At 41.8% G+C, this 15,474-nt stretch overlaps 1 protein-coding gene across 4 annotated transcripts in view; it reads left to right on the forward strand.

The window, feature by feature from the left end:
- The first annotated feature begins 545 nt into the window (after positions 1–545).
- Positions 546–15,474, forward strand: part of LOC116152686 (stimulated by retinoic acid gene 6 protein-like) — a 44,612-nt gene continuing 29,683 nt past the window's right edge. For 3 of the 4 annotated variants that reach the window (XR_010382740.1, XR_010382741.1, XM_064490326.1), the window contains exons 1-3: positions 1,050–1,460; positions 12,764–12,839; positions 14,603–14,703. Coding sequence is in view for 2 of the 4 variants with exons in the window: in XM_064490326.1 (XP_064346396.1) it covers positions 1,273–1,460; positions 12,764–12,839; positions 14,603–14,703 (365 nt within the window). In the remaining 2 variants the exon portion in view is untranslated. Of the gene's footprint in view, positions 883–1,049; positions 1,461–12,763; positions 12,840–14,602; positions 14,704–15,474 lie in introns of those variants that run through there. The other variant, XM_064490327.1, reaches the window with a different exon arrangement.

Below are 15,474 nucleotides of genomic sequence, written 5' to 3' on the forward strand. Positions count from 1 at the left end.
ATCCATGGGCCATTCTGGTAACTGGGAAATCTTAACACCTTCTCAGCAGCAAGAGGCATGCTCTGCCCTGATCAGGACTTGATGATTCCTTAGGTTCCTGCATCTCTCTGGGTGTTACTTGGTTCTTGGTCCCCCTGACGCATGCTCAGCTCTTGTTCTATGTCTCAAGGTCAGACTCCAGAAAGGGATGGCCTGTGGGGCAGAGTGTCCATCCTAGGTGACAGATCGATGTGGTGTGTGGCTGTCTGCTCTTGGGTCAGGCAGTCAGCCTCTATCCGGTCAGCTGTGCTCGGGGGCAGAGTCACGTGGTGCCAGCATGGATGCTCATGCCCTTGGCACAGCTCTGAGGCTTGGCCAGTCCTGTTAGTACACTTCCCTTCCTTAAACCTCTATCTTCTTATCCTTAAAATTAAGGACTTGGACCCTGATGCTTACAATTCCTCCACATTCTGTGCTGCGTTAGCCAGGGCAACACTGTAGTGGCTGCAGCAAATAAGCCGGCACATTGCTGGCTTATCACAATAGACCTTTGTTTCTTGCTCACGAACAGTTGGTGTAGAGGACAGCTTCCTCTACGTGGTGGCTCAGAGACCCAGGTTTCTTCCATCCCATTTCCTTTAGGGCCTTTGAGTCCTAAACCAGTAGGTGGGGAAAAAGAAGCCAGAAAAGACACACTTGCGTCTTAACTGTCTTGGCCCGGAAGTAATTCACGCCACCTCTGCTCACATTCCATTGGTGAGCTTTGGTCCTGTTTTTTTGTTCTGAGACTTCCTGCTGGGCTGGGGAGCACGGCCCCCGGCTGGGCAGATCCTTGCCAGCATCAGCCTCACTTTATGACCCGGGAGCAGGAATTCCTGGTGGACAGCTAGCCAGCTCTGCCACGTGGGTGGGGTTTGGTTTTGAACTTGTCTCCAGCCCCTTCTCCCTGCAAATGGCCTTGTTTCCAAGGAGACACCTGAAGCCAGTGGTCCTGGTTTCCTAATTTATTTCCTTGAGGCAGAGTCCTACTTTATTGCCTGTAATCATTTTTACAGCTAGCTGAAGGGGCCTCGACTGCTGGGCGGAGCTCCAGTAGCTCAAGGAGCCAGTGGCCACAGCCAGCAGGGGCTGGAGGAGACAGAAGGGGTCCCGGAGGGAGGAGGGAGGGGGGCAGCTCCTGCTTCTGCGTGAGGAAGCCAGAGAAGGGCGGGAGAGCAGAATAGCCAGCAGTGTTCCCAAACAAGGAAGAAAGCCACCCGCTTGCTGTCTTTTCTCTGGTAAATATTTGACTGGATGTTTGCCTTCTCCCTGAGTTTTTTTTTTAGGTGCTGTGAAGAGAACTGGCCAGAACATCAGAATATCAGAAGCAGTCATCACCAAGAGGCCAGAGAAGCCCAAAGAACAATCCAGAGAAGCAGGCTGCCCACCGGGGCTGCAGGCAGCGCGTGCTTTTCCAGCAAGATGCTTTTCCCAAACGCAAGGTGAGTCAGAGTCAGGCTTAAGACAAGTCATGCTGGACAACCACGTGTTCCTGCCAGCTGTCTTCTATTTTTTTTTAATTTTTAAAAATTAAAAACAATTTTAACTGAAGTATCATTGATGTACAATACTAGTTATAGGTGTACAGTGTAGTGATTCAAAATTTTTAAAGGTTACACTCCATTTATAGTTATTATAGAATATTGGCTGCATTCCCTGTGCTGTACAATATGTCCTTGTGGCTTATTTTACGCCTAATACTTTGTACCTCCTACTCCCCTACCCCTGTCTTGCCCCTTCCCTCTCCCCACTGGTAACCACTAGTTTGTTCTCTATGTCTGTGAGTCTGCTTCCTTTTTGTTATATTCACCAATTTTTTGTATTTTTAGATTCCACATATAAGTGTTTGACTTTCTCTGTCTGACTTGTTTCACTCAGCGTAAAGCCCTCCAAGTCCATCTATGTTGTTGTAAGTGGTAAAATTTCGTTCTTTTTTGTGGCTTAGTTCCAGTCCATACATTCCATTATCTGATCATCTGTTGATGGACCCTTAGGTTGCTTCCTTATCTTGGCAATTGTAACACTGCTATGAATATTGGGGTGCATGTATCTTTTTGAGTTACTGTATTTGTTTTTTTCAGATACATACCCAGGAGTAGAATTGCTGGGTCATATGGTAGTTCTGTTTTTAGTTTTCTGAGAAACCTGGCAACTATCTTCTTTACTGTTGGTGATTCGTGGAATTGGGAGGAAAGCATAGTTTAGCTAATTTGTGGGCAGCTGACACAGAGGAAGGAACTATGGGTTGGCTCCCGAGTCACTGAAAATATTTCTGTTCGTCTTCAGTTTGGAGTGGAGTGGGTAGGACTCAGACATGGTGTTAGAGGACCTGGGTTTGAATCCTGACCCTGTAGTTTCTAGCAAATCTTAAAGCCTCAGTTTCCTCATCTGTTAATCAGGTGTAATAACCCCTGTCCTACCTAACCCACAGGTTTGTAAATACGAGAGGAGAATGTGAAAGGACTTTGAGGGTGTCCAGATGTCAGTGTTACTCAACCATTTAAACTTGAACACTTCATCTTAAATGATCCCAGAGCTTAAAAGGCTACTCCAAAATAGAACCATCACTTTCTGGTGTCCTAGTGTTATCTGTTTAGATAGATGTGATTGTTGGGGGTGGAAAAATAATTTTGCCTCTACCCTTCTAGATTCTTGACTGAAACACCCCTGTGATAAAAAGATTAGCAGGAGAAAAACAAACAGAAGTTTAATAACATGTACACCTCCTGTGTACATGGGAGGTACCCAGGAAAACTGAGTAGCCCCCCCAAAATGGCTGAAGCTGTCACCTTAAATAGCACCTTCAGCTAAAGACAAAAGAAGATGTTGGGGGTGGGGAGTCAGTTATAGGAGGTTACAGGAAAAGTACAGTAAACAAAGGTAAGGTCGTTATGCAGATTTAAGTCATTGTTTTCTGCATTGGTAAGAGTTTCTAGAGATGGGGTCATCTTACCTTGTCTACCTTATCTACCATTTTTGGTACAGTAAAGAAGATCCCAAATGTAGATTTACAAGTGGAGATTTCCCCTGTACCTGTAAATGTCTCCTACAAAAGGGGAACTTCTGCTCAATTTTCAAAGCTTCTCCTCTGCCTACAGTTTCTTAAAAACAACCATCTTAAAATAATCCTTATGCTGAAGAGGCGCATCTTAGGGTAACAGATTCTGCCTTCCTTCATCCCACCTTTGAAGCGTCTCAAACAGTTTCACAGTCCAGAAGCTGAGCTAACAACTTGCTTCGTCTGACTGAACCTGTCTCAGTACTGAGACTCGGTTGGTTCAGTTAAAGAGCTGTGTCTTGTTTTAGGAGGTGGTCTCACAGGCGGGTTCCCAGAGGTAGGCCTGTGTGGTGCAGGCAATCAGGTATTTCATAAGAGGCATTTCTATGGAAACAGAACACCAAAGCTTAATAGTTGGAGCAGACTCTTAACCAGTGTGTGAGCCCAGAAGGCAGCTGGTCAAGAAAATTTCTAGGTGTTAGGGTCAAAAACATCTTTTGCAGATTGAATGTCTCTGATGATGTCATCAGGTGTTCAGGTACACTTTCTGAGTGGCCCACAAAGCAATAGGCACAACTATTGTCTCAGTGAGAGCTGGTGTGATGACTTCTCTGAAGTTTACATCAAGCCATTCACGTTCAGTTTGCAGGGTTTCGGGGAAAAAGGCAGCAGCTTTTGTTCTTAGTGATTCCAAGTCGAAAAGATGGGAGAAAATGGGAAACATTAGTTTGGAGATTTATAGCCAGATACTTGAGGAAACTGAAACTCAGGATGCAGTCCAGTTTACAGGTGAAAAAACGAAACATCGAAGACAATTAACAGAACTAGAATCTAATATCTAGAAGTGTGTATTATAGTTTCTACTGAAACATAATTTTTCTAAAATCACCCCATTTCTATCAAAGATAGCCAAAAGAAAACTAATTTGTTCACAAAATAGTCTAGTTTCAATGAACTTGACCCAATTATTTACATAGGTTTAACAAGAATAGCAATTGACGTTATAGGCTCTTTTAAATCTTCTTTACTGGAACTTTTCATAAGGAATCACAGACTGAACTTTTAAAAGCGTCTTGAGCCCAGGAAGCCAAGCCAAAGACTTTCCATCACATTTTGCCTGTAATACTTAGAGATTTAAGTTAGTTCCTCTCTTCTTGAGGTCCCCCAAATATCCTGAGGCTCCTGTACCTGCCAGGAAGTGACCTTCCTTTCTCACCTGGTAAGGCTGTCAGGAATCCTGTAAGCAAGGTACCAGGCTGTTTTTCCAAGGGACTCTATTGTCTCTATAAAGTCAACCTTATTTACTTAAAGTTGTCTTATCATATTGATTCTATGCATTTTCTCAAATCTGACATTCCAGCCAAAGCTTTCAATGTTTCCAACTGTATCCTGTTACAAGGAGAACAGATTCTTATTAACTTATGTAAATAAATATAATGCCATAAAGAACATTCACTAAGCTTCAAAATTCTGGAGGGATCAGGTCAGGAGAAAAAGTAACTGTTTCATCTTTATTCACAAAGGTATATTTTGCCAAATTGCTCTAACTCCTAGGTAGCTTAAGAGGAAAAAGTTTCCTTAATATTAACATTAAAGTAATTAACCTGAAAAAAAAAACATTAAAGAACCAGCAATGTTTCAGACAAAAAGTCATAAAAATTATCATCATCCCCATCAGTTCATCCAGTCTGTTACTGATTCTTGTTCTGCTTGAATCCAGTTTTTCCATCAGTTCTGGAAATTCTTAGACCCAGTTCAGTTTTATGATCTTAGAGTAATCAGAAGCCTGTGCTTGCCAGAGTCCTTTCCATGAATCTCCTTGAATATGAAGCACACTTGCAAACACTTTTGTAAAAACATCAGAGTAAAACCCTATCTTCTGTGAATGACAAAAGACTTAAAATGGCCGTGGTTAAAGATCTGATTAAGGTTCATTATAATGCAATTGACAAAGAAATTTGGTTATTTCTGTAACAGACATTTTAAGAATTATATAACTAGAATTATGACTGATTATACCAGACATCAGAATTTTAGGAATTTATGCAATTTCCGGAACGCTTATATACCTATACGAATACAGCATGAAGAAAGCCTAGTATTACTTCTTATTTGACGTGCTTCCCATGTAATTTAACATGTCAATAAGCCTCTGTCTCTCTGTTTTTAAGGAGAAAGATCTTTTGAGATGTTCCAAGGGCTCTCTGGAAAATCCCAAAGTGACTTCTATGTCAAGAAGACTTTAGTTAAAGTTTGATTTCGGGAAGTTTGTCAAAAATATCAAAAGGTTTAGACACTTGACTAAATAAGGATCGCAGGTCACTAAGAAACAATACTTAGTTATCTGTTTAACCAAAGTGACAATAAAAGTTTTTAATAAAAGCATTCCGTGAGATTTATTTGGCTCTGTGGAATTGCAAGAATGATCACTGACAAATAGAAATGGTTACGTAGTTGTGAGCAAAAGTTAGCTCTTTTAAAATTAAATAATTCCGTTCTCTTAAATAATCAAAGATCTGATTAAGATAACATGAAGCACCGGGAAATTATTTTGATAAAACACAGAACCTTTGCTTTCTGGACGGATTACTTAACAGGTGAAGAAAAACCTTTCACAACTTCTTATCAGGAGAAGACCAATAAATAGTCCAATGAAACTTTATCCTTTTAACAGATAAAGGGAGATGATCAAGGAGACTGTGTGACAGTTCCAGAAAGACAATGAGGGCCTGAGCTAAAGAGTTTCCAAATGTCCTCACCTGCTGTCTGTCCATCAGAGCAAGGCCTGGTGTCCAGGAACACTGCAGTGCAAAGACTGCAGGTGTCAGGAGTCAGAGACCCTCAGGGAGGCACAGGCTCTACCCTAGCAATCACCTCGTTGTCAAGTTATTGTCGTTTTTTACACATAGCTAGCTGAGACCCTTGAGTGGGTTGTAAAATTAATTTCGTGATTATGACCAGCATTTTACAAAATTGAATGGAGAACAAGATGAATAGGATTGAATCAAATTATAAAGGTACCGGAGATCACTGTGCATGTTCAGGTTATTGTTTCATGAAACTTTTGTTTTGCACACCCACATGTCTGAACTGGGTTGTGACTATAATGTGTTTTTGACTCATAGTCACAAAACTAAAAAACACGGATCTGATCCAGCCTCCTCATTTGCAGAGCTTTTGAAGAGGGTTAGAGTCAGGCACTGGCCCCATCCTGTATTCTCTCCACTAAATTTGTCTTTCCCCTAAAGCATGGTTTATACTGACATAGGTCTCCAAACTCAGGCATCCACATTATTCTTGACCATGCCAGAGCCAGCGTCCCACCTTGCCAGTGCCGGGATGTGTGTAATAACTCGCTCCCTGAAAAAAGTCTGCATATGTGTGCGTAAGTTTAACATGGTTGTACTGATAGAACAGATGTATCACACACAGCTTACAAATAATAAAATATGCAATGATCACTCTTGCAGATTCCACAGAGCCAATTAAATCTCACGGAATGCTTTCATTGGTTTTTGTGGAACTCTTGTGTATGTAGCCAGCCAGCTCGCAGTTGACCAGTGAGCATAGTTTTGCCATGAATGTTGGTTGATATTTTTATTTACGTTCATGAGTAAGACAAACGTGAAACAGTGGAGGTAAGGCTAAGTCAGAACTCCACTCATTTGTCAATTGCCGGAAACTACTTTTTGGATGAATGGGGTAAGAGTTTTAAATTCTGAAAGAATATTTCCTCTTTTTTGTTTTTTTTGCTATTCGCAATGTAACGGCTACAACGTACGTTTAAATTTAATCTGTCTCATTAACATTTTGTCTATAATTTTCTAGACAATCAGCGGAACAGTAAATTAAAGCCTGATTTGTAGTGCTCGCTCATTTCCCTGGTGTAAACATTCTGAGGCCCAGTAGTAGCACACACCATAACGTAGCATCTTCATTGGGCAGATGTAACAGATGCAAATAACCCCAAGAGCATAGATCATAGCAAAAGGTAGCAAAATGATTAGGAAGTGATGGGTTTTGAGGCTTTACTACCTTCTTTTTAACATAATTTATTTAATTATACACTTACATAATTTTACACTTACATATTAATTATACACTTACAAAATTACACATTAATTATACACTTACAAAATTATACACTTACATAATTTTTTTTGCCAGTGGTAGTGTTTAACAACTGGGTTGCAAAATTCCTGATAATGTGACATCAAGTCCGAAGCTCAGCCTGAGCACACTATTATGTCTGCCTCCAACCCCAAGGCAGGGTTGTGGGAGGCTGTGTATTAGGGGACTGATGGGATTCACAAAGGTGGGGCAGGGCTGGGTCAGAATCAGACACCCCAGCACACAGGCTGCTGCGTTGCTGGAAGCATCACATGGATGGGCACACACGCACGTGCATATGCACGCACACACACAGACATACACACACACGCACGCACCACACACACCTCTTCCTCCTTCCCAGCCTCCTTCCCGGAGAACTGCGCTCAGTAGTGGGAACCAAGTTCCCTTCTGCTGCTCCCAAGGTGGTCAGTGCCCCGCTCACTAAGCCCCCTGAGCTGGACCTGAACTAGTCCTGGACTTTGTGATGTTTTCTGCTCACTGGCTGCCTCAGGACCTCAGCTTCCTGAGGGAAGTTCCCGTGGAAGTTAGCAAACAGGTCCTGAGCCTGGCTGTGCCAGGTGCTGGGCTGGACTTGGGATCAGAGATGAGTCAGCCACAGCCCAGAAGGTCAGTGAACGCTAGGAGCTCCATGTAAGCCAGCAGCGGGGGCTGGGAGGATGGTGATATGCGGGGGAGCCTGGCTGCCAGCCTCGCCTCCTCCAGGGCAAGTTAGGAAGCCTCTTCTGCCTTTCCTGGGGCTTCAGTTCTTCATTTGGAAAAGGAGGTGATACAATCTACCTCACAAGATTCTTGTAAAGATTAAATAAGGTAATACAAATTAGCAAAATTCCCTGGACATAGTGACACACAGTAAAGAGATGTCATCAATGAAAGCTATTGTCATATGTTTAACTTATATAGAGTGATAATGTTAGGAACAAAGGAAGTAGAAGAATTGTGGGAGCACAGAGACACCCCACCACACCCAGCAGGCGATCAGCATGGGGGTGTTGGAAAAAGTTGGGAGTGCGGATAATCTATGCTCTAGATGCACTGGCTGTATGTTGCTGCTTGGAGTTGCCCACACATCTTATTTTCAATCTCTTTTAATTAATGAAATATTTGTAATTAATGCTCTATACAGAACAGATCTTGCATGTTTTCACTTTATGCTGATTCATGGCAACTTCCCTTCAGAATGGCGTTTTATTGCTTTGGGACAACATCCAGTCTTTTCCCTGGTTACAAAGGCAGCCCCTGCATTCATTCAGCCTGTGTTGATTGCCGCCTGCTTTGTGTCAAGCACTGTTCTAAGCAGCTGCACAAAATACGTCTATTCACTACCCTCATTAATTTCAGAAAAAAATCATTCTTAAAATTTGGAATGACCTCAAATCCTACTACCCAGAGATTACAACATTTCACAATTTGGGATCATATTACCTTACTATTTTCTTTCACATAACAGTATATTGTAAACACAGTTCCAAGCTATCGTCAGTGGAAAATAGGATTTTCTTCATTTTGGGGGTGCTGTTCTGCTGCTGCCCTGTATGTGCTGTTCACCCCTCAACAGATCTGTCCCACCAGCCCTGGGTCCAGGATGCAGTATGAGTCTCAGAGACTAAGAAGTGTGTCTCTGTGGCCTTCTAACGTGGGTTGGCTTCAGTGCCTGCTTCATCCGTTCCCAGCAGTGGCTGCTGGAGTGAAGCATAGCCCAGGGGACCAGACTCTGTAGCCGTGGACCCCTTATTTAGAGAGTGACGCTCCCCGCCCTCACTGAGCTCACCTGTTTCTTGCTGCTACCAGACTAAGTCTTGGCTCAGGCCTTCCAAGCAGGTAACAGGCCCGGGGGCGAATCTGTGTAGGCAGGGTCACCTGGCCAAAAGAGTTCCATGGGTCTGTATATACTGATGTGAGAAATTGCCTTTCTTTAGTAAATGAAATTCCTTTCCTTTATTGATTAAATGAAGAAATCAAGCTTAGTCTAATCCCATTTTTGCTTAAAACTACAGGTTTTAAACATGAATAATTATGGAAGGAGAAGGGGCTTTTAGTTACTACTTTATACATTTGTAAACATTTTGAATGTTTTCTGTGAGCATAAATTACGTTTAAAATGTTATACACACATATGAGGAAGGGAGGCAAGAAGGAAGGGTGAGAATCTTAGCATTCTATAACATGTCTTCAGACACCTCTCTGGTTATTTCCTTAGTGTGTAATTTTTTAGTAGAATTCCTAGAAATGGAATCACTGTATTTGAAAGTTTCTTGGTATATATTGCAAAATTAATCCTCAGAATGGTTGTACCTCCTTATGCTGATTGCCAGCAAATGAATACCGACGTGTCTTAACCTTCAGTAATTCTGGATAGTATTGTCAGTAATTCCCACTTTAATAGTCATTTTTGACCTTGTGGTGTTTCAATTTTAATCTTTTAAGACATTTTTAAAAAAACTGAAATACAGTTGAATTACAGTGTTTCAGATATTCAGCAAAGTGATTCAGTTATACATGTATGTCTATTCTTTTTCAGATCCTTTTCCATTGTAGATTATTACAAGATATTGAATATAGTTCCCTGTGGTCCTTGTTGTTTATTTTATATATTGTAGTATGTATCTATTAATCCCAAATTCCAAATTTATTCCTTCCTCTTTCCCCCTCAGTGGTAACCATAAGTTTGTTTTCTGTCTGTGAATCTATTTCTCTTTTGTAAATAAATTGATTTGTATCATTTTTTAAGATTCCACATGTAAGTGATACCATACGATATTTGTCTTTCTCTGTCTGACTTATTTCACTTAATATGATAATCTCTAGGTCCATCCATGTTGCTGAAAATGGCATTATTTCATTCGTTTTTGTGGCTGAATAGGATTCCATTGTATATATGTATCACATCTTCTTTATCCATTTATCTGTCGATGGACATTTAGGTTGCTTCCATGTCTTGGCTATTGTATACAGTGTTGCTATGAACACTGGGGTGCATGTGTCTTTTCGAATTAGAGTTCCTTTCAGATATATGCCAGTGGGATTTCTGGATCATATGGTAACTCTATTTTTAGTTTTTAAAGGAACCTGCATACTGTTCTCTGTAGTAGCAGCACCAATTTATACTCCCACCAACAGTGTAAGAGGGTCCCCTTTTCTACACACTCTCTCCAGCATTTATTATTTGTAAACTTTTTGATGATGGCTATTCTGACCAGTGTGAGGTGATACCTCATTGTGGTTTTGATTTGCATTTCTCTAATAATTAACATATATATTAGCATCTTTTCATGTGCCTGTTGGCCATCTGTATGTCTTCTTTGGAGAAATGTCTATTTAGGTCTTCTGCCCATATTTTTATTGGGTTGTTCTTTATATATATATATATATATATATATAGAGAGAGAGAGAGAGAGAGAGAGAGAGAGAGAGAGAGAGAGAGAGCGCAAGAGTGAGGGGAGCAAGAGAGAGAGGGAGAGCATGAGAGCGAGAGACCAAGCGAGCTGTTTTAGCTGTTTGTATATTTTGGAAATTAATCTCTTGTCAGTCACATTATTTGCAAATATTTTCTCCCAGTTTGTAGGTTGTCTTTTCATTGTGTTTATGATGTCCTTTGCTGTGCAAAAGGGTTTCAGTTTAATCAGGTCCCATTTGTTTATTTTTACTTTTATTTCCATTACTCTAGGAGACAGATCCAAAAAAATATTGCTGCAATTTAAGTCAGAATGTTCTATATTTTCCTCTAGGAGTTTTATAGTATCTGATCTTACTTTTAGGTCTTTAATCCATTTTGAGTTTATTTTTGTATATGGTGTTAGAGAATGTTCTAATTTCAGTCTCTTTTGTGTAGTTGTCCAGTTTTTCCAGCACCACTTGCTGAATAGACTGTCTTTTCTCCATTGTATATTTTTGCCTCCTTTGTTGTAGATTGATTGATCATAAGTATGTGGGTTTATTTCTGGACTTTCTATCCTGTTCCATTGATCTGTGTGTCTGTTTTTGTGCCAGTAACATACTGTTTTGATTACTATCACTTTGTAGTATAATCTGAAGAGAGGGAACATGATTCCTCCAGCTCTGTTCTTCTTTCTCAAGATTGTTTTTACTATTCAAGTTCTTTTGTGTTTCCATACTAATTTTAACCTTTTTTGTGCCACTTCTGTGAAAAATACCATTGGTAATTTGATAGGGATTGCACTGAATTTGTAGATTGCCTTGGGTAGTATGGTCATTTTAACAATATTGATTCTTCAATCCAAGAACATGGTATATCTTTTCATCTGTTTGTGTCATCTTCAATTTATTTCATCAATGTCTTAATAGTTTTCAGAGTACAAGTCTTTTGCCTCCTTAGGTAGGTTTATTCCTAGGTACTTTATTATTTTTTTTTGATGCAATGATAGATGGGATTATTTCCTTAATTTCTCTTTTTGATATCTTATTGTTAGTGTATAGAAATACAACAGATTTCTGTATGTTAATTTTGTATCCTGCAGTTTTACCACATTCATTGATGAACTGTAGTAGTTTTCTGGAAGCACCTTTAAGATTTTCTATGTATAGTTTCATGTCATCTGCAGACAGTGGCAGTTTTACTTCTTCCTTTCCAATTTGGATTCTTTTTATTTCCTTTTCTTCTCTGATTGCTGTGGCTAGGACTTTGAAAACTATGTTGAATGAAAGTGGCAAGCGTGGGACTCCTTGTCTTTTTCCTGATCTTAGAGGAAATGCTTTCAGCTTTTCACTGTTGAGTACGATATTAGCTGTGGATTTTTCATAAGTGGGTTTTATTATGTTGAGGTATGTTCCCTCTATGCCCACTTTCTGGAGAGTTTTTAATCTTAAATGGATATTGAATTTTATCAAAGCTTTTTCTGTGTCTATTGAGATGGTCATATGGTTTTTATTCTTCAGTTTGTTAATGTGCTGCATCACGTTGATTGATTTGCAGATATTGAAAAGTCCTTGCATCCCTGGGGTAAATCCCACCTCATCATGGTTTATGACTCTTTTAAAGTATTGCCGGAGTTAGGATGCTAGTATCTTTTGAGGATTTTTGCATCTATGTTCATCAGTGATATTGGCCCTTGATTTTCTTTTTTTGTGACATCTTTGTCTGGTTTTTGGTATCAAGGTGATTATGGCCTCATAGAATGAGTTTGGCAGTGTTCCTTCCTCTGCGATTTCTTGAAATAGTTTCAGAAGGATAGATGTTAACTCTTCTCTAAACGTTTGGTAGAATTTACCCATGAAGCCATCTGGTCCTGGACTTTTATTTGTTGAGAGTTTTAAAATTACTGATTCAGTTTCAGTACTGGTAATTGGTCTGTTTATATATTCTACTTCCTCCTGGTTTAGTCTTGGAAGATTATACATTCCTAGGAATGTGTCTGTTTTATCGTTATATAGTTGCTCATAGTAGTCTCTTATGATCCTTTGTATTTCTGTGGTGTCAGTTGTAACTTCTCCTTTTCCATTTCTGATTTTATTGATTTGGGCCTTCTTCCTTTTTTTATTGATGAGTCTGGCTAAAGATTTATCAAGCCAAATTCCTAACAGTGATCCTCAAGGCTAAAGGGTCACTGACCGCAGCAGTGACTGATGATGTGAATGTGTTCTTTGGCTGTTTTTCAGTACCAGGCAGCTAAATGGCACCTGTACCAGTTCAGTGGACATGGAGCTCTTCCTCCATTACTCCCTCATCCCATCAGTAAGTTAAGGCAGGGGAGGGGCAGGGAGGGACAAGGAGGGTATAGAAGGAGACCTGGGCTGCTCCCATACACAGGCTCCCAAAGGGGTCTGAATAGGTCAGCAGAGACTTGTTTTTTTACATTATGCACCAAAAACACAGGCAGAAGAAAGCTTTGAAGACCCCAAGAGTCAGGGACACTGACTTTTAGGGGAATAAGAAAAGGCTTTTCTGAGGAAGCGGTGACAGAGCTAAGGTCTGTTGGAAGATGTAGTAAAGAGCATTTTGGGCAGAAAGGAGAGTACACGCAAAGGCCCTGTCGGGGGAAGGAGCGTGGGGTGGAGGGTGAGGAGCTGAGGGGGCCAGAGGAGCTGGAATGGAGAATTGAGGTGGAGGTATCTGGAGAGGTGAGCAGGGCCAGGGCCAGTCCCCTTGTGAAGGAGTTTTGTCCTTGTTTTAAACACAGCGGGAAGTAATTCGAGTGTTTCCAGCTTGGGGTGGTGGGATCAGATTTATGTGTTGAAACGATCACTCTGGTTGCACTGTGGGGATCAGGTTGGAGGCAGGCAAGAGAGATGGCAGGGAGACCAATTGGAAGATGGTTGCAGGGGTCCGAGTGAGGTAGTTTTACCTCCTCCTGGATGATGGTGGTTGACTTGAGAGTTCAGGTGGTAAAAGCAATAGGACTTGGTAATGGGTTGGATAGAGAGGAGAGGAGAGGGAGAGGCTGAGGGTGACTCTTGGGTTTCTCACTTGCACAGCTGGATGGATGGTGGTACCGGCCATTCACTTGTTAAGGGAAATTAGAAGAGCTCCAAGTTTGGTGTGGATGAAGGAACAGGGCAGAGAGGAAAATTATGAGTTCCATTTAAGACATACTGAAGTTGAGATGCTTTCAACACATTCAAAAGAATTGCCAATCATGTAGTTGAAAGTACAATTCTGGACCAAGTCTGGGCTGCAGATTCAAGTTTGTGAGTCTCCTGTGTGTTTGGTGGCCCCTGAAAGCATGAGCATGGATGAGATTGCCAAGAAAGAGAGGCTTGGAGAGCAAGAGGAGTGGTCCTTGGACTGAACCATGAGGAACTTCACATCTAGTAGTTGGGTAAAGAATGATCCAGCAAAGGAGCCTGAGAAGTAATGGAAGAAAACCAGCAAAGCGTGGTTGATGGAAGAGTAGCGAAGAGGGCGTTTCTAAGAGGAGGAAGAGGTCAGTGCTGTGGATGCTGCTGAGAGGTCAAGCAGAGTTATCTTAGAGTTTACATTCAGATTGAGCAACAAGGTGGTAATTAGTGACTTTGGCCAGAACTGCTTCTGTGGCATGATGAGGGTAGAAGCCAGGTTAGGGGGTTGAAGAACAAGTGAGAGATGAGAAAATGGGAACAGCAAGTGAGTTCATTTTCAGGAAGTTTCTAGTAAAAGAAAGTGAGGAAAGGGGCATCAAGTCTATGAGAATATGACTGAATCCACAGGAGTAAGAAGCAAAGAAGGATTTGCAACCTGACAGGTAGTACCTCTTTTTTACAGATGAGAACACTGAGGTTCAGAGAAGTTGTCTCCCTCCCAGCCAGAAAGTGGGAGAGAATAGATTTGAACCCATGTCTGTTCAGGGCAACACAAAATATTCTGGAAGCTCACGGGTGCATTCAGCCAGCTCCCTGAGTCTGGAGTTTGAGTCCCAGATGCTCTAAGCATTCTTCTCACCCCTACACTTTCCATTAACAAGGGCACTGACAGGCTGAGGATAAATATCCCTCTGACAGACTCATCTTCTCTTTCTACAGCTTTTCATCATTTTGGTCTTGTCCCTTCTCCAAAGACAAGAGCACTGTAGGCAGAGAGATGACACTTCTCACCTTCTGGGGAACCACTTTGGAATGATCATGTGAGTTGAGCTGAGGTCCATCACTTCCGCTTGGGGTACAAATGGGGCCCACACCATTTGTAAGGCCAGGACAGCTCCCAGTTCCCTCCCCACGCACCTGTACCCCACCATGGACAGCCCTGCCCCTCCTTGCCCTAGCCCACCCAAAGCTCAGAGTGCAAAATTGGCTTCCAAGCCATTGTGCTCTCAGCACCCAAAGCTGCCCAGATGTACTTAAGACATTTCAAGAAGGCTCAGCTCACTATGAGAAAGGCCTGCCCACACTCAGCACCATGGCTTCCCCAGGAAGGAGCAGGGAGAGTTCTCTGTCTCTGGTGGCAAGAAGCTTTTTTGCTGGGATGGAGGCAGGTGTCATGCCCCAGGAGAGCCTGCTGGGCCAGGGAGCTTTCAGGGCCCTTCCAGCTCTGCCAGTCTGAGTCTCTGCTCCCCTTACATTTTCCCTTGAGTTGTAATTGTTCATATCTCTGCCTAATCACCTTCTAATTAATAATAGTTATGATGCAGTTAGCATCTGTCACACACTGACTGTGACCCAGGCACTGAGCCATTTGCTTTGCCTACATGACTAGGATGGACCCCAGCATGGCAGAAGTTGCTATCTTCCTGTAATGGATGAGTAAGCTCAGGCTCAGAGAAGTTGAGTAACCTGCCCAAGGCCACAGAGCTACCAGGCGACAGGAGTTTTAACCCAGGTCTCGTTGCTGTTGCTCTGATTTCCCCAGTGTCATAACCTCAGCAGACTCATGGATATGAACATGCTGAGATCTCAGC

This window comes from Camelus dromedarius, chromosome 10 (assembly GCF_036321535.1).
Source record: "Camelus dromedarius isolate mCamDro1 chromosome 10, mCamDro1.pat, whole genome shotgun sequence".
In the NCBI taxonomy this organism is placed as follows: Eukaryota; Metazoa; Chordata; class Mammalia; order Artiodactyla; family Camelidae; genus Camelus; species Camelus dromedarius.